The sequence below is a fragment of the Plutella xylostella genome, chromosome 31, assembly GCF_932276165.1.
Source record: "Plutella xylostella chromosome 31, ilPluXylo3.1, whole genome shotgun sequence".
In the NCBI taxonomy this organism is placed as follows: Eukaryota; Metazoa; Arthropoda; class Insecta; order Lepidoptera; family Plutellidae; genus Plutella; species Plutella xylostella.
The window spans coordinates 6012079-6039595 of NC_064011.1; the positions used below are offsets into that span (position 1 = coordinate 6012079).

Sequence of the window (27517 nt, forward strand, 5' to 3'; positions counted from 1 at the left end):
TATGCTCCTTCTGTATGGGGATTGTTGTAGTTGTCTTCAGTGGGGATTATTTTAGAAGCGATGAGTAAATGTGAATTTGTGTGGCGCGGGTGAGACGCCACCTAGCGGTAAATAGTTGTACTAGCTCCGCGCCATACAATGAAGTCTTCAGGATGACATAAGTAGAAAAATAAGAGATTCTCTTACTTCCGCTAGATCTGTCAATGTCATAAATTTACAAAGTTATGTTATTTATTTATTTAACTCTTTATTGTACAAATATAACAAATAAATGAACAAATGGTGGACTTAATGCTAAAAGCATTTTCTGCCAGCCAACCCGCAGGAGGTACAGGTATGTTATGTCAGATAACGAAAACCCCATACTACCTCACTGGTAACAGAGTGAATCTTGTATCAACAACAAGAGAGCCTGGACTAGGCGGCGGCCGCCAGGTCCTTCAACAGCCTGTCCACTATCTGGTTCTGATACTTGATGCACCTCTTCCTGGGCAGCAGTTTCAGCAACGAGGCCACGTAGAGGCCGAATTGGTCGAGACTTTTCAACTCTTGAGGATGGTCTATGCCCTTGAATCTGTCCAATGAGGAAACGTCATGCTGTGTTATGATTGGTTCATTGTCTGCGGCGGGATCGAATTTGCGTTTCTTATTGGCTGGCGGGATTTCGCCCAATGGGTCGACCTTTGTTAGTACAATGTTGGGCGGTGATGGCGGAGCATTCGGTATTTCAGCATCATCCTGTTGGCAAAATTTGTAAGTTAGGCCGAAAGGGTAAAGAGTATCAAAATCAAAAATCAAAAATTGTTTATTGCTTCTACAAATTTTCTTAACAACTAGAAGTTGAAGCCTCCTTTTAGACATTAATAAACGTCTGTGCCAGGAGACTCCGCTCTTCCTATAAACATTAAACTTTAACAATTTTTGGAAGCATGCAAAAAAAAAAAATTATAATAATATAATTATAATTAAAGCGATTAGAGAATTAATAATCAATTTCATTTTCGAACATGTGTGAGTATGTGTGTGTGTGTGTGTGTGTGTGTGTGTGTGTGTGTGTGTGTGTGTGTTTGTGTGTGTGTATGTGTGTGTGTGCTTGTGCGTGTGTGTGATGTGTGCGTGTTAGGTGAACTGAATATTAGAATTTATGTGTTTTATGATAAAAGATCCTCTATCTCTGTATAGTTGAGTTTATCTATCCACTCACTTACAGAGATTTTACATTCCCTGTATGTTTTGTCGACAATATCTAACTGTTTGTGAAATGTGTTATACAGTTGGGCAGCTCGTGATTGATGTTGAATACTAGCAAATTTAGTCTTAGTGCAGGGGATGTTAAAAATTTTATGTTTCCGTCTTTTTTGTTTCAGGCTGGAGTATAAAAATCAAATCTTTCCTCTATTAATTTATATTAGTACTAGGATAAGTTTTCTTCAATGTAATAAGCGTAAAAATGATTTTGTACAATGACGTAGTTACAAATGAGGCAACATTTAAGGAACTCACGTGATCTCCTACGACAGTAACTTCTGGATGTTGTCTCTGCAGATGTCTCCTGAGTGTGGCCACAGATGTCCAAGTCAGCGTCTTGTCGCATATTGTACACGTCGCCCTGTACGCTGATATCATCTGTAGATGATGCATTTATAAATTGTTTCACTAGAAATCATAAAAGGCAGATAGAATAGAATAGACTACTCTTTATTTTGCACCATTAAAGACAACATTACAATTCACAACTTATATATAAAATAGTACAAAAAAGGCGGCCTTATTGCTTAAAGCAATCTCTACCAGACAACCTTTGGATGGAAGAGACAATTTAACACAATTAATATTTGTTTAGACAGATATCTGGGTTGATATATCCATAGCTCTGCCTAGATTGGGCTCGGATGGCCGTGTGTGAGATCCCTACATATTATTATTGTTAAGTTTATAGTACAGGGTGTCCACTCAGAATGCTCCAAAAAATTCCCTGACTTTTCCCTGACTTTCCCTGACCGTTTCAGAAAATTTCCCTGACCAAATATCAACATATAAACCAAATTTAAGTAATTTTAAGACAAAATCTTGATTTCAAAGTTTTACATTTGTTTGACACTTATTATAAGTTGACTGCGTAAAATATGTATACAGGGTCGGCAAAAATGGTATATTAATAGGAAAGTAAAGCACTTAACACACACTAACGTTGTTCTAATTCTAAATATTATCCAATCTCCATGATTTTTTTGGATATTAACGACACATTAAATTACTAGGTTTATAGTTTTTTTTTCTCTAAATTTGCTATAGATTCAAACTTATAGGCACCTCAAGCAACGCAATTTTTGTGATCAAAACTGCGCCGAATCATGCCGTTGTTAAACAAAAACGATGTATTTTTTAAAGGCGAAACCTACCTTCTAGAATATATTATGCTGAAACGATTGACATCAAAATCAAAAAGAATTGACAACATTTCAAATAAAATGCTCACTGATTTTATTTTATTTTCGACGAGATATCACAAATTTAGATGACCCGTATTTTTTATTTCTTCATATTTCTATGTTTTAATATATTTTTTTAATTTCAAAGTTCAAAATATTTATAGTATGAGTGACGTCACGTCGAAGCTTCGGATAAAAATATTTTCGTTGCCTGCCTAACCTAAAAAAAAAGTTGGATGACATTAACTTGACATGAACAATGACCAATCCACTTCAACTTCAACTTTATTTTGTGGCAAGGACCAATCACGAACTTCCGTCATTGACAAGGACACATAAAAGTGACAGACATTTGAGTGATGTTTGTCATTGTCATTGTCAAAGTGACATGACATGTTTTTTTTTGTTCATGTTTTAGAAGTAAAAGCGCATTTAATTATTATGCCACATCGTGATGTCACGAATGATAATTTAGATTTTTATGTTTTTCTCTGAAATAAATCAATAGAAAAATCGGAAACATTTTTTTTGTGAATATTAGAGCCATATCTCTAAATGGTTTTCGAATTTTAACTGTATAAAATTTTGAAATGTTGTCAATTGTTGATATTTACTTGGTGAATAACGATTTCCCCTGAAATTTTATCAAGGAAAGTACCTATGTTTGTCACGAGCTACATTTATCTCTATAGCACCCGAGCCCCGGGGCACAAACGATAGCAAACGTTTTCCTAAATAACTATTTCTCGAGGTTCCCTCTTGAGCCTTAGGAGGTCATTCTAAACAAATTTTGTTGTGTGAGTAGAGTACTGAAAATTTCCGAAAAAAAATGATCATACGCATTCGCCTTGCAGCTTCCTTAGTCCAAGTTGCCTAGTTTAATAGTCTGACCAAAATTTTACTGATTACCTACCATAAAAGTAGAAATTGAAACCTAAATAGAAATTGAAACAGAACCATTTTTTTGTATGGCTCTCTCCTGCCTGACTAAGTTGTTACTTACTTGTGTTTTAAAAACTTTGATTAAACATGTAGTACGAAATAGAATAATTTTTTGCGCTGCTAAATTAGTAAAAAAATAGATTATTGATTAATAGACGCCGCGCGGAGGCAGCGTATGCGATCTCGCTGACGTATAAAATAATTAGCAAATTGAGAGCCTCCTCCTTTTTTCCAAGTCAGTTAATGAACGCGGCTGCAGCGCGTTTGCACCAATAAAATGACGTTTTTATCACAAACTTCTAAAAGTCTTTAAACTAAATTTGTTTTGAATGGTGAGATGAGTCACCCTCTTTTGCATCAGCCTGTATATATACGAGCTGAGTCTGGGATCTAGCTAATCTTTTAGAATTCCTACTATTTTTTACAACTGTCATATTTTATTAAATCACATAGATTTAAAAAAAATATTGTATAAGTAATTATTATAGTGTTAGGAATTAATCCAGTAGCGTGACGTAGAGGTACCGCCTGATGCATAAATAGCCGCCGCCGCCTTGAGACGGCCCTTTTGCTCGTCAGCGCTCGTGAGGACAACATCTAAGGCTGTATCTCTGCGTCTCACTATTCGTATCGAGGAAAGGTCACGTGAGCTATTTTGTTTACTTGATGTGAATCCTTGTAATTAATAATTGTGTGTGCATTATTGTTGTATTAGGTTAAGGTTAATTTGTTCCTAAGTGATTTGTAAATTATTTTGATAAGAATAAAGGTTAGGTTTTGTGTTTGTAATCTTTTTTTTTATATCTTCACTTCTGGTGTCTCCTACATCAGAAGTGGGATAAAGGATCTCTCTCCATAGAAGCCCACATAAGAAAGGAACAAGTTTGCCTGCCTATTTCTAGATTTTTGTGAAATTGGAAGTGTTTTTAAAGAAAGTTTTGTGCAAATGCCGCGTCGTAAATCACGTGGCCGGACAAGGCATCGTTCTCAAAGTGGCTCGCGTGTCCGTACACGCGCGCGTTCGCGTAGTGTTTCACGTAAGCGTACGGCACGCGCACGGTCGTGTTCACGTAGTACTTCGCCTGGGCACACGGCCCGCAGGCGATCTTGTTCGTCTAGTATTTCATGCAGTCGCGCTTCTCGCACGCGGTCTCGTTCACATGTTCATGCGCATGGCAGGTCGAGACGTCGTTTTCGCTATATCTCCCGGAGCCGAGCGCAAAGACGTTCCCGTGATTTTGCTCGACCTACCCGCAACAAAGCGAAACATCGTCGGTCGCGTATCGATTCAATGAGTGTTTCCAGAAGTCGTGATCGATCGTACTCGCACCGGTTGCGAAGTCGCTCGCCTCATAGGTATCAATCTCGTAGCAAGTCTCGTTCTCATCGTCGTAATGAGGACATTCCTTCATTTACGCCGCCTAGACATAATGTCACGTCAAACGTTCAAGCCGTTACACAAAGTAAATCGCCGATGCCTCCGCAACAAATTAACCTTAACCTAATACAACAATAATGCACACACAATTATTAATTACAAGGATTCACATCAAGTAAACAAAATAGCTCACGTGACCTTTCCTCGATACGAATAGTGAGACGCAGAGATACAGCCTTAGATGTTGTCCTCACGAGCGCTGACGAGCAAAAGGGCCGTCTCAAGGCGGCGGCGGCTATTTATGCATCAGGCGGTACCTCTACGTCACGCTACTGGATTAATTCCTAACAATAGTATAATAGTAAGGATCAGTCAAAAATATTCCAAAACTAAACGAGATTTTATTTTATGACTTATGTATTTCACGTAAAAAAGGAATATTACTACTAAAGGAAAGTACTAACAATTTTGCTAGAAAAAGGTCATTTTTCCCTGACTTTCCAGGTGGCCCATCAATTTCACTGACTTTCCCTGACCACCTAGAGCTTCCCTGACTTTTCCCTGACTTTCCCTGACTTTCCAGATAGTGGACACCCTGGAGCTAAATCTGATCATAGATGGCGTTGTAGGTAGTCGTGTAGATCGCGGTATGGTTTCGTTTTAGCTGATGTGTTAAAGTATATAGTTGATGTCTTATTATTTGTATGAATTTGTAGTAAGGTCCTTGAAAACAACCAATAAACGACTATATTCTAAAATACGAGGTTTCATTGTGATATTTGTGATATGGTTCTACAGGGTGACGTGCCGCGCCAATTTTGGGTTTTCAATGCTCTTCACACAGCACACGCAGTGACACGCACACATGTAAGTTTGCACAGTGGGTCGATAAACTTTTACTCGCCAACTTTATTGACAATTATGTTCAAGTACATTTTGGGTGATTTTAGGCTAAGTATAATTCTTACTTACACTGGTAGGCACCAGGAAAGAGTAGAAATTAATAGGGATGCCACTTTACTCTATACTCGGAACCCGATTAGCTTTCTCAAACAAATGTGGTATTTACTTGTAGAAAGGTAACTACAAGTATTAAAGTGTAGATAATAAGTTTCGGGCATCCTCCAGCCAACTGAACACCGACGACAAAGCAAAGTAAATACATATTGTGGCAAAAGGGCTATACTAAGCCATACTAGGTCATTCTGAACAACTTTTGTTCTACAAGATTTGCATATTCGTGAAAAAAAATATTCGTTTTCCATGGTAAAAAGTCACATGTCCAACAAAGTTTCTATGAAAAAGGTTTTTTTTTTTGTTAATTTCCAAAACTCGTAGAGCAAAAGTTCAGAATGACCCCCTGTCTTACTCCTTTTTACCCGACTGCCGAAGGAGGAGGGTAATGTTTTTTGATTGTATGTATGTATGTTTGTCTGTTTCTTTGTTCCCTCCTGTAGCCTAAACGGCTTGATAGATTTTGATGTATGAGGTATTGTTAGAAGCGTATTGATGGCGCGATGGTTATAGGTTATGTGACGTTCCATTAAAATGTACATAGCGCCCTCTAGAGGACATAACGTGATGATCGAAAAAATAATAATTCAACTTTGCCGTGTAAGGTATCAAATGAAAAGGCTTGATTTTCAAATTACAAAAATATGCATATTGAAGGTATTTAAATAACAACACCAAAATTATTGAAATAAAAAATGATCATGAACTACTGACGTAAAATTTCATAAAATAAAAACAACTAAAAAGTTACAAATAAAAAAACTTGACCGCCACTCAAGGCCGTTTTCTAAGTAACATTCAGCTAAATGTGAACCCTCTGCTGGTCCCCGCCTACGATACTTTCCATTAACATTGGGACTTGTTTTCATCTTTTTAGTGTGCAGTCGGGTTTTTTGTTTGTTTATAATTTGTTTAGTACTATATACCGCTTTTTCAATGCCTGTAAGTACATTTTTTGGTAGCAGCATAATATTTTTACTTAATTTTAGGGTTTCGTCAAAAGAAAAAAAGCAACCGTTATAGGATCTCTTTGTTGTCCGTCTGTCTGACTGACTGTCTGTCACCGCCCTTTTTCTCAGAAACGGGTAAAGATATCAAGCTGATATTTCGCATAGATGGGGAGTACCCCAAAAAAAATATTATGGTACTCCCTGTCCCACACAAGTAAATTGGGGCTTATATTTTTTCCAGTTATTTTGATGTGTACTTATCCTTTTTTTTCTTTGTTGTTTTGTATAAGTATGTGTTTCTTTTCTTTAAATCTGTATTTTTTTGTTGTTGCTGTCTATGTGTCGAATAAATGTATCTTTATCTTCAAATCACGCCAAATATCGTTTGTTTTTTTTGTGGCTACTGTCTATAGAAGAAATTCCGTCACTGACAATTTTACGTTACGAATTTATTTTTATTTATTTTATTTTATTTTTTACATTTTCGTGGAGAACCAACAGCATTTTGTTAATAAATAATTATTACTTATGAACACATAACAACTTGATGCCATTAACAGAATGAACTTAGTAAACCCAGTAAACCTAACACATCCAGAGGAAAAATAAAATCTCTTTCTCTCTCTCTGAAAAACATACTTAATAGCCCAAACTCGATGCTTTTAGCTATTAACATCTTTGAAATAAAATTGAGCCACCACCGTGTTACTGCCCTCATCAGATCCTCACGAGACCATACCTCAACCAGCACCAAGAGACTGTATTTTTGATCCCTAACCTAATGTTCGTGCGTATTGTCATCACTTAGATCCATTCGCTATATTCCTGCTCCTCATCAGACCTTTACGAGACTGTAATGTCACGAGAATATTGCACACTATCTAATTTAATTTAATGTATTGAATATACTGGAAGAATTATGCTTCCTCAATTTCAAATCAAATTATGTTGGTGTCATAAAAGTTGAAAAAGTGCAATGACAACCAATGTGCAGTGATTTTGTATCTGTACACGATAAGATCGCGAGCTGTCAGTGCTGCCTAAACCGACGTGACCCTTCTTTGGAGGCCAGCGGCCGACTGAGTCAAACGTCACTTGTGTTTATGATTTTATAACACAGAAAGCCGCCATAGATATTTGTATGAAGATTTGAGGGAAAAAAATTGCTCAAGTTTGGGATTAATTTACACAAAATAAGTGTGTGTTTATTAAAAAACAAGGTATTTAGCGCCTAGTCCAAGCCTTTAACTTTATAATATGATAAAAATCATATGAAAATTCTTAATAATTACGACAAAGTTGTTACAATACGGGAGTGTGATTTTCTGGTTTTTCGTGATATTCTGAATTTTATTTACAGTTATCCATAAGCATTTACTTAAATTCGAATCATTCAGCACCTAGCTAGACTCTTCGACTACCTGTGTGATTTTTTTCAAGGTTGTAGAGCATCGTTTACTACATAATTCTATGACAATGCCAACCCTCGATTCCCCCTTGCCGACCCTTAAGAAGCTATTAATTAGAGTTTACAATTATTATACACTATAGCACAAAAAGTAAGTAAAAGAAGCATACCCGATAGTGTTGGAGATAGTCGACGGCGGCGGCGGCGCACGCGTCGTCGTGGCGGCCCGAGATCTCGTCGCACGAACACTGCCAGTGAATGACGCCTGTCTCGTCTTTTACAGACATCGCTGGAAGTAAATATTTCAATCATTTATTGATAAATTTAACAATTTACACGTCATATAATAAACTAGCTATGCCCGCGAGCTTTGCTTCGCCTTAAAAAGTTTTCCCGTGGGAATTCCGGGATAAAAAGTAGCCTATGTTCTTTCCCAGGGTCTATACCATATGTGTACCAAATTTCATTCGAATCCGTTCAGTAGTTTTGGCGTGAAAGAGTAACAGACAGACAGACACAGTTATTTTCTCATTTGGGTGTCCGAGCTACGCTCGACCCACTTGTGAGATTACACCTTGGATTTTGACATGTGACAACACCATTTCCTACCTCTATTCCCCCCTCCCGCGCGCCCCGCGCCACTCCCCCTGGCGCGCGCGCGGACGCCATATTGCGCCGGGCGTATTCGCTTGTCAGTACGTCTTGGATTATTGACGTGACTTCACGCAAAAACAGTAAAGTAGAAATAATTTTTCGATATTACTTCTGTTTCTATAAAAAGTGAAACATCAGTCATCATCAAAAACTGGACCTCTGTGTTAATAACGGTAAGTACTTAAAGTTTGTTGAAACATGTGTTTTCTTACATAGTGATTGCTCGCTTTTTACGACAAACTCACTGCTTTTCTAAGGTGAACACCGTGATTGCCCGCTCTTCGGACGGCAAACTCACACTGTATCACTATGTTGGCTATGATCAAAAGTTAATCACTCAAAAGCTGCGTTCTTGCCGCGCAGACGACATTGTCGGCTGGGCGAACAGACGACGTCGCCTGCGTCGACGCCTTCGAACCAAGTAGCATATAGCACACATACCTAATGTCGCCTACACAAACGACGCATACCTAAGGTCGTCTGCACACACGTTGCATATACCTAATGTCGTCTGCACAGACGACACCCACATTTTTTATTTTATTTGAAAGCCGCACACTAACCGGCATATAAGTGCATCTTGCACACAGTGAATCTTTGCTTTCCGCGTGCTAACCGGAACATAAAGAACGCCTCACGCTCTTTCCAGATGGCGTGTACAACAACTATGGGAGCCCTGGCCGACTGGCAGCCACCAGATAAGGAAGCAGTTTTCTTCGGCAATATTATTCGCATCATGGACGAGTATTATCCCAGCGACTGGCGGAATTGGATAGTAAATGTCACAACATATGAAGACCTTTTTGGAGAAAAAATTTCTTCAGACCTAGAATGCAGACTAAGATTTGCAATACCAACTGTTGCATTGGCACTAGCTTATAGCACAAATCCAACCCTGAGTGAGCGGCGCTATCGGAGCATTAAAAGAATCCTCATATCTTGGCCTTTGGGCCGTGCACTCATCTACGCTCCTTTGAGTATTACTGCAAAAATACACCCCGCCGAGGCCTACAGCAGATTCGACAACACCGTGTATGAATTAAAGAAGCATCTGATTTCAAGACAGGAAGCTACAAAAAATTTGAACCCTTCATCTGCTGAAAATGATGAAACTGAAGATAGAGCCTCTTCTTCAAACAGCACTTTAAAACGATCTCATAGCCCAGACCCGCCTGTTAATGCCAAGGAACCAAAAATGAGTGATTACATTGCACAACAAAATAAAATGTTCGAAAAATTATGTGACATGATCCAATGCACAAACCAAAATATCATGTTAATGAACAGTAAGCAAGACCCGTCGAATAATAGCTCACAGGGCATGGATAGTGAAAGTTTGTCCGAACAGGACGCTCAGGACGAACAGGAGTGGGTTACGCCAGCCGTTGCGGATGAACCGCAAAGTGACGAAGAATTTGAAGACTTCACTCCTGGAACCAAGGAATCAGAAGCTAAAATCACAAAAGCTAATGATGTTCTTGCCAAGCAAGGAATACACTGTCAAAGATTCAATTCTGACGGATGGCAAAACATTCGCTATGCCGAGGTACAGAAGTTATTCCAAGCCTCACCCGCTTTCACATCTCTGAAAGTTAACAGCAACCTGGCTACAGTAACACCAAATTGGCATATGGTGACGCTGCTCGAGAAAATGGACTCCTGCCTAGGTGCAATAACTCATGGTTTACTGCAAGAAAGACAGTTATTCCAAGAAGCTTACCTGAAAGCACCCTCGGAAGTTAAGTCATACATCAGCAGCAACTTAATAAAGGCGGATACACCATACCGTAAAACTTCTGATGCCCTATTGCAATACACATGTGGCAAACGAGCTGAAACAATACAACAAAGAAGAAGCATTTATAAACCAACAAACAAAACTCTAAATGAATTGCTTCACGGTATCCCCCCTTCGGATACCCACCTATTCAGCGAACCAAACTTATCAGATTTTGTAAAAGAACAAGGAGGAATAGTGAAGCTTTTTCCCGGCAAGTTTCGAAAACAAGCTACCGCCGTGTCCACGGGTCAATTTAACCGCTCAGCCACCGCTTTCAAAACCACCAAGAAGCCAGCGGCAGCACCCGAAACGAGGGACAGACAAAATAATTACTACAGGAATTCTTCCAACCGAAAACAAGACAGGTCGCGATACACAAACAAACGCGCACCTGCAAAACAAAATTATACCAGGAACAAAAAGTAAATTTCGAGCTGGGCAAGTGAGTAGCAAACTTCACATTTGGGAAACATTAGGTGCACCAAAGAATATCCTATCCACGTTATCAGGGCATCGCATACCGTTTGTTAGCCGTCCTCCACTGTATCGTTTTGATAAAAATACTTGCTCACGTTATGAAACTAAATCTTCACCCGAAATGGATGATGAAATCCAAAAAATGCTTGAATGTGGTGCTATTACGGAAAGTAAAAATGAAACAGGCCTTTTGTCCCTAATGTTTATACGTCCAAAACCAGATGGCTCTAACCGACCAATTTTTGATTTGCGAACTTTAAATACATACTTAAAGCCACCCAAATTTAAACTTCTTAATCATCATAAAATTCCATGTTGTCTGAATGAATCAGATTTTATGACCAAAATTGATTTATCGCAGGCCTATTTTCACATCCCCATTTCTAAGACACACAGACGATTCCTAGCATTCGCATACAATAAAACTGTGTACGAAATGACTTGTTTACCTTTTGGGTTAGCCACAGCCCCATGCACTTTTGCTAATGTATCTAATTGGCTTGGGAACTATTTCAGGCAGGAAGGCATCCGCATTGTTGTGTATTTAGACGATTTTCTACTGATGCACACAAATCCAGAGACCCTAAGACAGCACACATGGTATGTCATGACAATCCTTTCGAATCTAGGATGGAGTATCAATGTCAAAAAATCTGTAATAACTCCAACCAAAACTATAGAATATCTAGGGATCCTGTGGGATACAGAGAAAAACACCAAAAGCCTTCCCGAGCCAAAAATTCACAAAACAAGGAAACTGATAACATCCATACTAGAGAAAAACAAATGGAGCTGGAACTCAGCAAAGACAATTTTGGGCCATCTAAACTTCGCCACTTTTGTTGTCCCTCTCGGAAGACTACACTGTCGTATAACACAAATAGAAGCAAATCACCTTCCAGAAGACCACAGAAACAAAATGTTCACATTACCGCTCGGTGTCACACAGGAACTGAATTGGTGGATGAACAACCTGTCTCAGAATTCGTCAATTCATCACAAAGACCCCACTGTCTTCATAACAACCGATGCTTCAGACCAAGGTTGGGGAGCCATAGTCAACAGCAAGAAAATGAACGGTATTTGGACTCCTATACAACAGTCATGGCACAGCAACCAGAAAGAACTATGGACATTGAAAGAAGTTATGCGACAGGTTGCTTACAGCTTCAAACAAAAAACAATCTTAGTTCAAACAGACAACAAATCTGTCGCAGCGTATATCACCAAAGAAGGAGGGACCAAATCTCAACCTCTTCTGCGCTTAACACAAGACATTTTCGAGATAGCTCAACGATTCCAGATCCATATCATAGCTCGGTACCTTCCAGGAAGGTACAACCTAACAGCCGACAGTCTTTCTCGATTTTGCCAAACACCAGAATGGACGCTGTCAGAACACGTGACTCAGGCCATATTCAAAAAATGGGGGACGCCATCAATAGACCTTTTTGCAAGTTACCGGTCAGCGGTTGTGGAATGCTATGTAAGCGAGGATGCATGCGACCCAGCCAGTGCGTATGTAAACGCTTTCAGCCGACCCTGGAATTACAATTTGGGTTGGATTTTCCCCCCACCTTCGCTTATACCACGCATTCTCCGACATCTACAGAAGAGCTCCGGAGTCTATCTGCTAGTAATACCAAAGTGGGAGAAAACCTTCTGGAAAGCGGAGTTGAAGCAGAGAGCAATGTGCCCACCATTCAGAATTTGGAATCTGCGCAGACATCTAGTGGATCTGAAAACTGGCCTACCTCCACCAATGGTAGAAAAAATTCATTTGCAGGTCTGGAAGGTTCAGGCTGGACCAATTTATTAGAATCTTGGGATAAAGAAGATATATTATTGCTAGAGTCAGCATGGCGTTATTCTACACTTAAAACCTATAAATCCGCCTGGGTTAGATGGTGTTCATGGGCGAAAGGAAAGTGTCTTGTAAATGACCCAACCCCTGAAGATGTTGCTAAATTTATCATTTACCTGCATAAAAATGTAAAATTGTCCCCATCGACCATAGCTGTTCACAAGTCAGTGGTTTTAGTGTTCGCCAACCCTCTTAAATCTACTTCATTAGCCGATCACCCTTTAATAAAACAAACCTTAAAAGCTATTACCTTAAGCAAACCACCGACTCGAAAGCCTTCAGTCTGGAACGTTGGTGATCTGATTGAATATCTTCAACACTATCATATTAATGTTGCTAGTATATTTCAAGTATCTCGTCACGTAGCCGCTCTGCTTCTATTATGTACAGGGAGAAGAATACATGACCTCACATTACTCGATATAAGTACTGATAATTACGAAAGTACCGATGAGTACGTGATTTTGTGGCCAAAATTTGGATCTAAGACAGATTCTAGAACTTACCGGCAGGCAGGCTGGCAGTTAAAGAATAGTGGACAGGAGAAACTCAACCCTGTTATCTGGATTAAAAGACTTGTTTCTTTATCAGAAAGTCGTAGAAAAGCTCGTAACGACTTGAATAGTCTTTTTATAACAACGAGGGGCAAAGTTAAGGCAGCATCAAAAACAGTGATTGCTGGCTGGATCAAAACTCTGTTTAGACAAGCTGGTATTAGAAGTTCTCCAGGTAGCTTCAGAGCTGCGGTGAACTCAGATATGTGGATTAATGGGAATGTGAACATTGACCAAATATTAATCAAGGCCAACTGGCAAAGTAAAGATACTTTTCTTAAACACTATTTCAAAGAAATCAAAAAATGTGATAGAAGATCTGATAAGTCAAATAATAGTTTAACAGAGCTGTTTACCCCATTATAAGATTAATTTGATTAAATTAATTATATAAAATTATTATATCAGAAGACTTAATTGATAAGTTACCTATTCACTTATTTACTAATGGCCGTATAGTTAGATTATTTTTATACGTTTTGATGTGATTAGTCTAATTATATAAATAAATCATCTAAGAAGACTGAATTAATATTTTATGTTCTTATGGCTACACACCTAGTAGCAAATATGTTTGTTATCTTATTTTCATTTTGGTTTAACAATATCTGTTAATAAAACTAAATTGAAATTAAATTTTTATTTTTTATTTATTTGTTTAAAAAACTACCGTGCTTCTCAATACATCACAGTACGTCTCGCCCTATAGCGCCGGCAGACCATAAACACGTCCCACAAGTGGGTCGAGCGTAGCTCGGACACCCAAATAACACCGTTTTCCCCCCAAAGGGAAGAAAACGAATATTTGGGTTCCAGCGTAGCTCGACCCACTCATTTTAAAAGCCTTGCCGGCTATTGTGAGTAAGTACTGACAAGCGAATACGCCCGGCGCAATATGGCGTCCGCGCGCGCGCCAGGGGGAGTGGCGCGGGGCGCGCGGGAGGGGGGAATAGAGGTAGGAAATGGTGTTGTCACATGTCAAAATCCAAGGTGTAATCTCACAAGTGGGTCGAGCTACGCTGGAACCCAAATATTCGTTTTCTTCCCTTTGGGGGGAAAACGGTGTTATTTATAATATTAGTTAGGATTAGGATAGTTACAATAAAAAAGAGGTTAAGTACAGTATAAAAGTAAAGGCTTACAAGTATACATAACATCACACATTATAATTATAATACATGAAGCTCAAGGAGTTTCTTTCGCCATTTCTTCTCCTTAGTGACGGGGCATTATATACTGGCGTGGAGTCAAAATCACGGTTTGAAAGTCAATCCAACCAAAACACAAGTCATTATATTAGGCAGCCCCAGATTCAGCTCATTTGTTGACTACAATGCCCTCCCTCTAATAGTTTTTGATGGTGTCCACATACCTTGGAGTAAACAGGTGAAAAACTTAGGGGTCTACATGGACAATGCTATGACCTGGAAGACGCAGCTTGATGAGGTCAGTCGGAAGGTGTTCGCTTCTGCAGGATCACTCCGCAGACTGCGAAATTTCTTGCCCACAGCCACCAAAATTGTGCTTTCTCAATCCCTACTTCTTCCTATTCTAGATTATGCCGACTCATGTTATCCCGATCTTACCGAAGAGCAACTTAACAAACTTGAGCGCCTCCAGAATGTCTGTATACGGTTTATATTTGGTTTACGCAAGTATGACCATGTTTCAGAGTATCGCGCTAAGCTCAAGTGGCTCCCCATTCGCCTTCGCCGGAATACTCACATTCTTTCACTTCTTTACTCAATACTGTTTAACCCAGCGTACCCCGATTATCTCAAAGAGCGATTTCACTTTCGACATGAATCCCACAGTCGGGGATTACGTTCTTCAGAGAACCTACGGCTGAATATTCCACCTCATACCACAAAATTCTTTAGTGACTCTTTCACTATACAAGCAATCACCCTATGGAACGATCTCCCACTTAGTATACGGAAAGCACCGTCATTGGCCTCATTCAAAAGGATGTTAAAAGACCATTTCCTCGGCTCTTGATTGAAGATCACTATATCCTCTTTAATATGCTTATTATTATATATAAGTAACATGGTATGTAGTTTATTATATATTAATATATATTTTAATATATTATATATTATGATGCTAGGTATATAAATTATGTATGTAAATATATTGTAGGTAGTATGTTTTGGTATAATAAATATTTATGGTATATTCTTTATTCCTGCTACACTTTACCCTTTACATCTAAATATCCTTCCACCCAAAGGTTGTCTGGAAGAAATCGCTTTTAGCGATAAGACCGCCATTTGTACATATGTGTTAGATTAAGTTTTGTATTGTTGTCCATATTTTTGTGTGCAAATAAAGAATATCTTATCTTATCTTATCTTATCTTAATTGGTTGAGTGTGAAGTGTGTAAGAATGTTTTTGTGTGTGAAAAATCATTATTACACATTTGACACTCCCGCCCGTTCATCCCATATATAAAGATTGTACTAACTAGCGACTTTGTTAGTTGTCGACAGCAAAGAAGAATAACAAATTAAGGTCATGGTGATGGAATTATTATTTTCGACTCACTTGGTACTTCTATTTCAGTCTCATTTGCCTGTTCCTGCACTTCGCTTGTATCCTGAAACATGAAAAATATATTTTTTACACCCTGCGTTTAAGTCATTTGATCTGGCCATGTAGCACGGGGCGCTATTAAGACATGGCAAAAGTTCTCTGTCGCGCTCGCTCTTGAGGCTGCGCGATGTGAGTGAGCGTGATGAAAAACTCTTGTCACGTCTTAAATGCGCCCCGTACTAGCCCTTCTGATAGTGAAATTGTAGTACTTAAGTAACTATGCGTGTACTGTGTATATGTATATGTCGCAGGCATCTGGTTTAATCTCCTGTTTGATTGAACCACTAGCCCGTTCATTGGATGGCGCTATTCAGTTGTATGACTAAAGGACAACTCGTCAAGTCGTTGATTGTAACGTTTGACGTCTTGACTGAACGTCATTCAGCGGAGTCGTTGAATGGGATATAGTATAGCAACTTTGTAATGTCTGGTTAGGGTGAACATGACCAGACAAGAGTCAACAAAAAGACTATCTTACAAAGTTTTTATCTCACAAATTAACTAAACAATAACAATAAACGAACCTTCATATTGTTGTTTATAATTATCCAGTTACGCCACAATTTTTTCTATGTAACTATCCGCCCGAGGCGTAATAATATGTAAATCCATGTTGTCACACTATTTTAACACAAATAACGCACTTTAAAGCTAATTTATTTGCAAAAAACCAACAATATAGGTGTTTTTTGTGTCAGCTGTTAGGTGTTAGAGACCATATTTGTTTTGTTCACCACCTGACTGATTTGAAGTCAGCTAACTAGATGGACGTTTTGTGACGCTTGTGCAATCAACGTTCGGCCTAGTCATGCAACTAAGCAGCGTCATCCAATGAACGGGCTAGTGGTTCAATCAAACAGGAGATTAAACCAGATGCCTGCGACATATATATTTTTTTTACAATCCCTTACATTCTACTCTCTCTACGTTGATTTATATTAATATTTTTAACGCTTACCAACTCTCCGCAATCCTCTTCCTCCTCCTCCATCATACCCCTCACTCCCTCGGAGGTGACTCGCCCCCGCTCCTCCGCTGTGAGCGGAGTGAGTGTCAGTATCTTCTGGAAGGCCGGGTCGTCTATAACTCGCTCCACTACGGAACCGTGAGACTGGATCAGCGTCATGCAGCATTGCATTACTAGTGATAGGTTGGGTGTCTGAAATAAAAAATATATGCATTTACAGTGCCACAAACTTATCTGTTCCGGTGAGAGCTCACGTAAATGTCTAATATTTCTTCATTCTATAAGATTTTAAGTTTGCAAGTAGTGGTAGTAAGGGGAGTAAGGGGGGAACGGGATCAACATCTACCCGACCCAAATGTCATCCCCACCTGCACGCGCTGGTGGTTCGTACGAATTGCTGGCGGCGGCTCTGTGGCTCGCGCTGCACAGCCGTGGTGCTCACAGCCGTGGTGCTCCCTGCTAGACAACGGACGGGGCACTGGCGACCGAGCAAATGGCGGGATAACCATTCACCTAGCTACTGCTGGACGAGGCCATGCAGTAGAGGCCTTGGGGTGCAAAAAGCCCCTGAAATTCCTGCAAAGCTTGTCTGTACGCTTGAAAGTAGCAGCCCTACTAACAGACTAGGCTACTATGGGCTAATTACTCGTATAGCTGAAATTTAATAAATTACTGAAACCTTGAGAAGAAAAAACCGGACCGATCCCAAACAACAGACTTTTGGCGCGAAAAAACGGACTTTGATTGGCATGTGGAATGTACGAACAATGCGCGAAGAAAGTAGAGTGCATCAAGTAGCAAAGTATATGGCAGACTACCAGCTTGACATCATGGGCATTTCAGAGGCAAGATGGAAGGACTTTGGAGAGGAAAGAGTAGGTGACATGACTCTCCTATACTCTGGCAAACAGGATAAACATGAAGCAGGAGTAGCCCTATTGCTTAGTAGAAACGCCCAAAAAAGCTTAATAGATTGGAATCCGGTATCTGAGCGCATCATGACAGCCCGCTTTTTATCAAGAGTTAGGAAAATTACGGTCGTCCAATGCTACGCACCGACAAACAAGGCTGATAGGGCAGAAAAGGAAACTTTTTACAACCAGCTTAATTCCACTTTGAAAGCTATTAAGAGGCAGGATATTGTGATGTGCATGGGTGACTTCAACGCTCAGATAGGCAATGATAACAGAGGCATAGAGTCGTGGGTAGGCAAACATGCTCTAGGAGACCGAACGGAGAATGGAGACATGCTTGTGGAGTTCTCCTGTGAAAACGATCTTGTAATAGGTGGATCAGTGTTCCCGCATAAGAACTGTCATAAGGTGACTTGGGTTTCGCCAGATCGGCGAACAGAAAACCAAATTGACCACTTTATGATTTGTAGAAAGTGGAGGCACTCTCTGTTAGACGTCAGAAATAAAAGAGGTGCAGACGTGCATAGTGATCATCACTTAGTCGTCGCAAAGATCAAACTGAAAATAGCAAATGCTCAACAGAGGTCAGCACCAGCTAGCAAACGCTTTGATGTCGACAAACTACAGGATCCCGAAGTAAAAGAGAGATTCAGTGTCAATCTTCATAACAGATATTTTTCTCTTGGAATAGATGAAGCTCCAATCGAAGAGCATTGGTGTAAGCTTGAAGATGTGCTTCAAAAGTGCTGCAAGGAAGTGTTGGGACACAAGGAGTATTCACGAAAGAAATGGATAACAAACGAAACGTGGGATAAAATCCAAAAACGCAAATCCATTAAAGGAATGCTGAACTCCGAGCAGGATCACACTGCTAAAGAATCGCTAGCCTATGAATACTTCTTGTGCGAAAGTGACATTAAACGTAGCCTAAAAAAAGATAAACGTCGCTGGGCTGAGTCTATCGCTCGTAGAGCAGAAAGAGCCGCCATGACTGGAAACACCAGAGAAGTGTACAGAGCAGGGAAAGAGTTGTGCAACAAACCCCGGCCAGAACGACCCATAAAAAGCCAAGACGGTAAACTCTTAGTAACACTAGAAGACCAGCTTCTAAGATGGCAGCAACACTTCAGTGAAGTTTTTGAAGCTCCACTGTCAAGTCATGAAGATGAGGATACAGATGTTAGTTATCAAAACCATCTCGACATAAATATCCAGCCTCCAACACGGACAGAAATAGCTACAGCAATAAAATCACTGAAGAGCCGAAAAGCACCTGGCAACGATGCTATCCCTATCGATGCTCTGAAAGCTAACGTAGAAGTTTCTGCAGACGTGTTGCTACCGCTACTGTCATCGATATGGGAGCAAGAACAAGTACCAGACAGCTGGAAAGAAGGTGTTATAGTAAAACTACCAAAGAAAGGTGATCTGTCGAACTGTTCGAATTGGCGGGGCATAAATTTGTTACCGGTCTGCTCGAAGATCTTGTGCAAAATCTTGCTGAATAGGATGGCGAGTGCAGTGGACGCACACTTGAGAGAAGAGCAGGGTGGTTTCAGACCTGGTAGATCGTGCACAGACCAACTAAATCTAATCCGAATGATCCTCGAACAATGCAACGAAATGCAATGTGAAGTCTTTACATTGTTTATCGACTTCGAGAAGGCATTCGACCGAGTGAAGTGGTCCAGCATATGGCGCACACTCAAAAAGAGAGGAATACCGGAGAAGATCATCGGACTCATCAAGTGTCTGTATGAAGGGTCCTCCTGTAGAGTGATGCACAAAGGCCGTCTCACTGATCCCATCCCAGTGACTGCAGGTGTGAAACAAGGATGTCTACTGTCTCCACTTCTGTTCCTTATGGTCCTGGACGACGTTATGTGTAGAGTGACCTGCAAATGCCGAAGGGGTTTACCATGGTCTCACGACAAAGACTTAGAAGACATCGACTTTGCCGATGACCTGTGCTTAGTCTCTACAAAACGTTCTGACCTTCAGTCCAAGACAAACGACCTAGCCACGGAAGCTGCGAAAGAGGGCCTTCGCATCAATACAGGCAAAACCAAGGAGATGCGTCTTAACTCCCTTGATAACCAGCCGCTCCAAATTAATGGCGAAGATGTCGAACGGGTTGAGAAATTCACCTATCTCGGGGGCGTAGTGAACCCAATAGGAGGAACAGAGATGGACATCGAAACCCGTCTAAACAAAGCTAGAGGTGCTTTTGCCCAGTTAAAGCCGGTGTGGAGCTCTAACGTCATGACCCGGCGTACAAAAGTGAGGATTTTCGAGTCTAACGTAAAGTCAATCTTGCTATACGGTTGCGAAACATGGTTCGTTCGGAAAGACTTATCCAGCAAGCTACAGGTATTTATCAACAAATGCCTAAGGCGAATTTTGCGGATTTACTGGCCACGAACCATTTCGAACGCGGAACTGTGGAGGTTGACGAAGCAGAAACCCATCGAACAGGAAATCCTCACAAGAAAATGGAGGTGGCTGGGTCATACCCTCAGAAGACCCGAAGAATTCCCGTCGAAGCAAGTGCTCAGCTGGCAGCCAACCGGAAAACGTAAACGGGGCCGCCCAAAAACAACCTGGCGACGTTCTGTGGAGAATGAGGCAAAAGTTGTGGGAATGAAGTGGGAGGATCTCGCAGCCGCTGCCCAAGATCGAGCCAGATGGAGAAATCTACTCAAGGCCCTTTGTCCCTGCTGAGGGACGTCAGGATGGATGTATGTATGATGTAATCTATATCAATATATAATGCATTAGTAAGTAATGAGATATGGATCAATTTAGTTCGCTCTCACCGGAACAGATAAGTTTGTCACACTATATGGGAGATGTGTGGAGGAATTTCGACTTTTCAAGTGGCCTCAAATTCTGGGTGCTTACTTTACTATCAAAATATATAACTAAGTACATAAAAACATTGTATTTTTGTCCAGAATTGTTTTATGCCAATGGAGACTAACAAAGGGAGATAGGCATAGCCAATCATCTGGTGCAAAGGAACCCTTACAGATTTACATAATTCATCATCATCATCAGCCAATAATTGTCTACTGCTGGACAAAGGCCTCTCCCAAGGAGCACAACAACACTTCTTTAGCCATCTCCTCAGCCTCAAATTCAATTTTTATGTATTTTTTATGTTTTTCCATTATATTTACCAAAATTCGACATTATATTTATCAAAATTCTTACCGGAAAAAGATGGATGCCTGAATGAGCATTTCCAGTGCCAAATGTTTCACCGCCGCACAACACAACTATCCTTTCCTCGGCCTCTGACAGCTCAATGACATCAACCTCCGGTCCACCACCAGTATTTCTTCTAGCAGCGGCACGTACAGCAGCTTTTTTTTTTACTGCACTTTTTTTGTCAGACCAATACTATAAAATAAAATATGGTACTGCTGTTAAAATATATCCAAGCAAATTATACATCAGACAGTATTCTCTTAGTCACACCACACCTATGTTATTTTGAAAATCATTGTGTATGATAGCAAATTTAAACACATACATTTATAGGTAGATTATGAAGCACAGATAAACTTCTGTTTTACTTATTTTGAAAAGCGTTTTTCATAAGCTTGGCATCGTCAGGAATGTTAAGTGATTCTGACAAGTATAACAGACATTATGTACTAACTTTGGTCCACTGCTTCGGAGATTTATAAGTGCCACCCATACTGTTTAAAGTTAAGCTTAAATCATCCCACTGGCGTCTATTTTTCTCTCTGGCATGTTGGGTCTTCGCGATACCCTTGGCCAAGTGCGGCTGTCTCTCGAGGAAGTCTATCAAAGCATTTAGTTGAGCCGGAGAAGGATGCAACGAGCGTTCACTGAAAGAAAGAAAGAAAATTTGTTAATTTCAAACACACACAGAAACAACACATACATTTACAGGAAAAGCTTAAAAAATTGCAAGTGTAATTCGTTGTTTTTAGGACAAAAATACCTGTTTGTATTATGCACAAATATGTTGAGTGGTAAACTTACCTCATATTCATTTTTCTTGGATATCAGGCGTAAAACACTGCAAAATGTAATGTAATTTAAACTCGCTGTTATTTTGATAACAAACTTTTCACTGGCGGCGGTACTGGCGGTTCGATTTTTTTTTGGCATTTATAGGGTTGGGGTGTAATGAATGATGAATATCACAGAGTGCATTATATTATGAATAAAAAGTAGTGAGTTCTTAAGGCGCCGACACATTAGCGGACGCGGCTTACGGACGCGGCTGTCAGCTTGACTGATAGTGTGCACGGTTTTTGGGACAGTTCTTCAGATCGCTCACGGACGTCTTTGTCGTTCATCTTTCAGACATCCGACAGCGATCTGGCACGAACTGTCCCAAAAGACCGTGCACACTATCAGTCGCGGCTGACAGCCGATAATGTGTCAGCGCCTTTATATATTGAAGAAGTGCCTACAACTAATTTTGGTTACAGAAATAGTGTGATTTGTTTGGAATCTCGCCTTTGTTTACCACTATGACAAATATAAATTAATACAGTAGGTATACAATACATGTTGTATAACGAAAGATGCCTCCTTTTTAATTAAGATTACATAACCAATTAAACATGGGACCATGACGCTGTCCGTACGTCTGCCTGTCTGGCGGGTAAACTATAATACTACATGAATCTTAACTTTACTTTCTATTATTCCTTTCTCTACATGCTAAGCCTTATGTGCCTATTATCTTATTTCATTTTGGTTATTATTTTAATTAATTTTGTTTGTGACTATATTGTTTACTAACATAGGCTAAGCACATTGTTACTAACACATTGTATGGATTTGATAATCTGAAAATAAATTGATTTATTATTTATTATAAGCCATAACTCGACACTGGCACAAATGGTTGGCAAAACCGACCATTGCTACAAAATAAAGTTGAAGTAACCTACTCTGTGGTCTGGCGGGAATCCCGGGAATCGAACCCTGAATTTCAGCTAATCTTTCTATTTCCCTATTTCCTGTGTGGTTGTCTGGAAAAGATAGGGTGAAGCCAGATGAGCTTAATTTTGTATAAGATGGGTAAATAAATGGTAAATAACAAATAGGTGGCATTTTTAATACCATAAATTTTATTTGGCATTTGCATACTGTTCAATAACTAATGCTATGATATTGTTCCTTTATCACATAAACATTGGCACTCTTGATAGCCTTCTTGATGATGATCATCTTGCACTGAAATCAATTCTTCAGTAATCAATAAAATTACCAAACCATGCATACAGATGTTGATAAAAATCATGATCTGTGTTTTACTGTGTCAAATTCCCATTAAACAAGGTTTAAACTTGTTTGAGGTAACAGAGTGAATCTTGTGCCAACAACCAGAGAGCCTGGACTAGGCGGCGGCCGCCAGGTCCTTCAACAGCCTGTCCACTATCTGGTTCTGATACTTGATGCACCTCTTCCTGGGCAGCAGTTTCAGCAACGAGGCTACGTAGAGGCCGAACTGGTCGAGACTCTTGAATTCTTCATATGGCTTATGGTCTATACTCTTGAATCTGTCCAATGAGGAAACGTCGTGCTGTATTATGATTGGTTCGTTGTCTGCGGCGGGGTTCAGTTTGCGTTTCTTATTGGCTGGCGGGATTTGGTCCAATGGGTCGACCTTTATTAGTTTAATGCTTGGCGGTGACGGCGGAGCATTCGGTATTTCGGCATCATCCTGTTGGCAAAATTGGTAAGTTAGAACGAAAGAGTAGAGCAGTTTTATACAGATTGAGCATAGTTACAATGAAATCTTTCCTCTATTAATTTATATCAGTACTAGGATAAGTTTTTCTTCAATGTAATGAGCGTAAACATGAATTTGTAGAATGACATACAGTTACAAATGAACATTTATGGAACTCACATGGTCTCCTATGACAGTAACATCAGGGTGTTTTCTCTGCAGATGTTCCCTGAGTGTGGCCACAGACTTCCAAGTGAATGTTTCGTCGCATATTGCACACGTCGCCTCGTCCAATGATATCTGTTAATAATGCATTTATTTATTTAATAGCTGTTCTCGCGAACTTCACTTCGCCTTAAAAAGTTTTCCTGTGGGAATTCCGCGATAAAAAGGGTCTCAGCTAACTCCATACCAAATTTCGGTAAAATCGGTTCAGCCGTTTTGACCTGAAGAAGCAACAAACATACTTAAATTTCTCCTTTATAATATTAGTAAGAAGTAGGATTATTTCTTTTGCTTTTGTACCTAAGTATGTGATTTTTGTTCGTATTAATTAATCTAAGGCAATATAAGAAGTAGTCATACCCGATAGTGTTGGAGATAGTCGACGGCGGCGGCGGCGCACGCGTCGTCGTGGCGGCCCGAGATCTCGTCGCACGAACACTGCCAGTGAATGACGCCGATCTCGTCCTTTATTGCAGCTGGAAGTAAATAGATGGAGATTTTCTTGAGTGTGAAAAGTGTAATTATGTTTTTGTGTGAAAAATCATTATTACACATTTCACACTCCCGTCTATGGGATAAAAATATTGTACTATCTAGCGACTTTGTTAGTTGTTGATAGCAAAGAAGAAGACTAATAAATAAAGGTTATGGTGATGATGGGACCGAAATATTATTTTGACTCACTAGGATCTTGAGTTTCAGTCTCATTTGCATGTTCCTGCACTTCGCTTGTATCCTGAAACATGAAAAATATATTTTTCACATCACGCGTTTAAGTAATCTGATCTGATGGTGAAATTGTAGTAAGTACAGTGAAACTATAAAGTCCTGAAATTAAATGAGGGCACTGCTATCTTTCATGTAGCAACCCTATATAGCGAAACATAACTGACTTTGATACTTGAAATTTTGCCTGTGAACTTCCTTCCTATTTATGTATTTTAAAATCAAATTACCACCCACAAAAAAGCTCTTATATATATATACAAGCTAGAAGGTGTTAATATGAATTAATATGAAGGCTAATAGTGAAGCCAATAAATATTTATTTAGATAACGTTATTACAATTGTATAAAAAAACTGGATGAAGGGCACACATAGTAAAGACATCAATTTTTCTTTTTGGACGGCCAGTTCTGTTTCTTCCAGGAGTTAGCGTCAATTCACACGTACCACAACCACACCACGTCGCAGCGACATAATGTGGTCAAGCTGTGGTTACGTGTGAATTGTGTGACAGCGGCTTTTTGCAGTTGCGTTGTGGCAGCGACAAAATATCGATGTGGTTGCGTTGTCGCTGTCATTGCGATGTGGTAACCACGTCGTCGTGTGCAGTTTTATACGGAGAACAGGTTGACGCGGTGCCGCCGCCGCGTGGCGGCGTTGCCGTTGCGATGTGGTTGCGTTGTGGTTGCGATGTGGTTGCGATGTGGTCGTATTACACAGGTGGTCGATAACAACGGCAAAATGTGGCACGTGTGAATTGGATTATTCATTGTCAATACAAAATATACGCCCGACCACAGCGCGTGGTTGTGGTGTGGTTGTGGCTGTGGTGTGGTTGTGGTACGTCTGAATTGACCCTTAGAAATATTCCATTTTTTGCCCTCTTTGGCATGCTGGTTTGGCCGATACAACTATAAAATAAAATAAAAAAATCTTTTTGAGTTACACAATGCCCCCCAAATTCACACAATGTGAATTTGGTAAGTAAACAAAAAATATATCTTCAAGTATCAAAATGTTAAGGTTTGACTCAACTGAAACCAGATGAAACCTACAATCAGTGGTATGTAACAATGTTCGACTTGGGCTCTAAACCTAGGTTTATCAATAAATGAAGCGTTGGTACTAATAAAAAATGAGTTATTACAATTTGTACAATGTTACATACCCGTCATAGACGCTTTACGAGCGTAAACATCCTTCAAATTCGATAAAATGTGTCCAGCTTGATGTTCCGCTATACATTGTATAAAAACTCGATAAATACCTTCCCTAGCTTGACTACGAATATTTTTCTTCATTTTCCTAATTGCAATCATGCGTAAATGGTTGCTTTTATCTTGATTATCCTTATAATTAATAAGAAAATTCAAATAACAGCCAACCAACAATTGCCATAAACAATTGTTATGACTTTTATGTTTCTTTTCTAATGGTGCCAGGCTCATGAAAATTTTAGTTCCTCAAACATTAATTTCATGAATTAATAGTTTCACTGTATATTAGTATTGACTATATTTTTTTTATTTTTTGCAATGTTTTACATTCTGCTCACACCTCCTTGCTTGAGCGGTTAAAAAAATATATTTATCCCTTACCGTCTCTTCACAGTCCTCTTCCTCCCCTTCCATCATACCCCTGACTCCCTCGGAGGTGACTCGCCCCCGCTCCTCTGCTGTGAGCGAAGTGAGTGTCAATATCTTCTGGAAGGCTGGGTCATCTATAACTCGCTCCACTACAGAACCGTGAGACTGGATCAGTGTTATGCAGCATTGCATCACTAGTGATAGGTTGGGTGTCTGAAATAACAATTTTGTAATGTAGGAATGTAGCCCAGCCAGTAAGATCAGCACATCTCTGGTGCAAAAGAACCCTTACATATTCACATAATTACAAAGCATTATGTCAACAATTAATTATAGAATAAAGTTCTCAACCAACTTCCTCAATATTAACTTGTAGAAGCTCATTGTGGGTCAGGACCAACACTCGCTTCTCCAGGTCCGTCAGTGGTGCAACATGCTTTGGACCGCCTTCTGGACAACAGGTAGCGCGCTGGATCCGTTTAGCCTTCTTCTTTGTGTTGTTTTTATAGTCACTCCACACCTTAACATGCAAAGTAAACAATCATTTGACAGTGTGTATTAAATTGTAAAATTATATTGTTAGATTTCAACTCCAACCAACTTGTTGATCTGTATTTACGACATGTAAATTAATTTCATGTGTGTCTAAGTACAAATAAAGAATATTCTATCTAGGTTATCTATCTAAATGGATGTTGTACTTATCTGGAAATAAACGTTTAATAAAAATATATAAATACTTACCTTTTTCCACTTGTCCACTTTCTTGGGCATGCCGCTGCCGTCTGAGTTGAGGATGTCTGTGAGCTCTTCCCACTTGGTAGCAGCGGTGAACCGGCCGAGCGCGGTATTGCCAGGCGTGCTTAAGTCCCCATTCCTGTAAAAAGTATGTATAAGTATTATAATACATAGAATAGAATACTTACTCTTTATTTTGCACCATTAAAGAAAACTTTAGAATAGGACAACTTTTAAATAAAATAGTACAAAAAGGCGGTTTTTAAGTTTAAAGCAATCTCTACCAGACAACCTTTGGATGGAAGCATAATAAATGGTGAGAAGGATAATTTACTCTTAAATTTTAATTTTAACCTAGAGTTTTCGTAAACATTGTTTTTAGTAGACAGATAGGTAAGTACCTTTCCATAAAATCTACAATTTGTGCGAATTGTGAGTGTGATGTGCGGGACATTATTGTTTTAATTTATAAACAATGATATCTACTTGTAAAGTTGTAAACAAGTTGGGGTGCAACAAACCACAACAAACATTAAACTAAAGCATAGAGTAAGTAAAACACTACCCTAGGTAATCTGTTCTGTGACCA

The 27517-nt window shown here is 39.6% G+C and overlaps 2 protein-coding genes across 6 annotated transcripts; both read right to left on the minus strand.

Moving 5' to 3' along the window:
- Positions 1 to 269: 269 nt before the first annotated feature.
- Positions 270 to 27511, minus strand: LOC119692884. Of its 2 annotated transcripts, none has more exons than XM_048632263.1 (8): positions 27330 to 27511; positions 26935 to 27067; positions 26546 to 26710; positions 26203 to 26403; positions 24562 to 24613; positions 24238 to 24353; positions 23833 to 23952; positions 270 to 738 (listed from the first exon to the last, which is right to left on the minus strand). In XM_048632263.1, the coding sequence occupies exons 1-8, from the start codon at positions 27380 to 27382 to the stop codon at positions 418 to 420; spliced, it is 1161 nt and encodes a 386-aa protein (XP_048488220.1). In that variant the 5' UTR covers positions 27383 to 27511; the 3' UTR covers positions 270 to 417. The 2 variants fall into 2 exon arrangements, with proteins under 2 accessions (XP_048488220.1, XP_048488219.1); XM_048632262.1 differs by lacking the exon at positions 270 to 738 and adding an exon at positions 23030 to 23643.
- On the minus strand, positions 1398 to 22084 carry LOC125488488. Of its 4 annotated transcripts, XM_048632264.1 has the most exons (9): positions 21945 to 22084; positions 21595 to 21787; positions 21144 to 21332; positions 17008 to 17208; positions 16002 to 16053; positions 11827 to 11833; positions 9505 to 9512; positions 8295 to 8404; positions 1398 to 1626 (listed from the first exon to the last, which is right to left on the minus strand). In XM_048632264.1, exons 1-9 carry the CDS (start codon positions 21953 to 21955, stop codon positions 1399 to 1401), a joined length of 999 nt encoding a protein of 332 aa, XP_048488221.1. In that variant the 5' UTR covers positions 21956 to 22084; the 3' UTR covers position 1398. The 4 variants fall into 4 exon arrangements, with proteins under 4 accessions (XP_048488221.1, XP_048488224.1, XP_048488223.1 ...); XM_048632267.1 differs by lacking the exon at positions 21144 to 21332; XM_048632266.1 differs by lacking the exons at positions 9505 to 9512; positions 11827 to 11833 and having other exon boundaries at positions 8295 to 8413; positions 16005 to 16053.
- Positions 27512 to 27517: the final 6 nt, after the last annotated feature.

Bases quoted from the DNA above. Each gene is read 5' to 3' on its own strand.
- LOC125488488 (XM_048632264.1), bottom strand. The intron at 17,209-21,143 runs GTAAGAATTTTG...TTTTTATTTCAG, and splicing joins CAGGCATCCATCTTTTTCCG to ACACCCAACCTATCACTAGT. The intron at 1,627-8,294 runs GTATGCTTCTTT...CATCATCTACAG, and splicing joins ACTATCTCCAACACTATCGG to ATGATATCAGCGTACAGGGC.
- LOC119692884 (XM_048632262.1), bottom strand. From the start codon at position 27,382: ATGTCCCGCACATCACACTCACAATTCGCACAAATTGTAGATTTTATG. The intron at 26,404-26,545 runs GTTGGTTGAGAA...TTGTTATTTCAG, and splicing joins TACAAGTTAATATTGAGGAA to ACACCCAACCTATCACTAGT. The intron at 23,644-23,832 runs GTGAGTTCCATA...TTTTGCCAACAG, and splicing joins TTACTGTCATAGGAGACCAT to GATGATGCCGAAATACCGAA.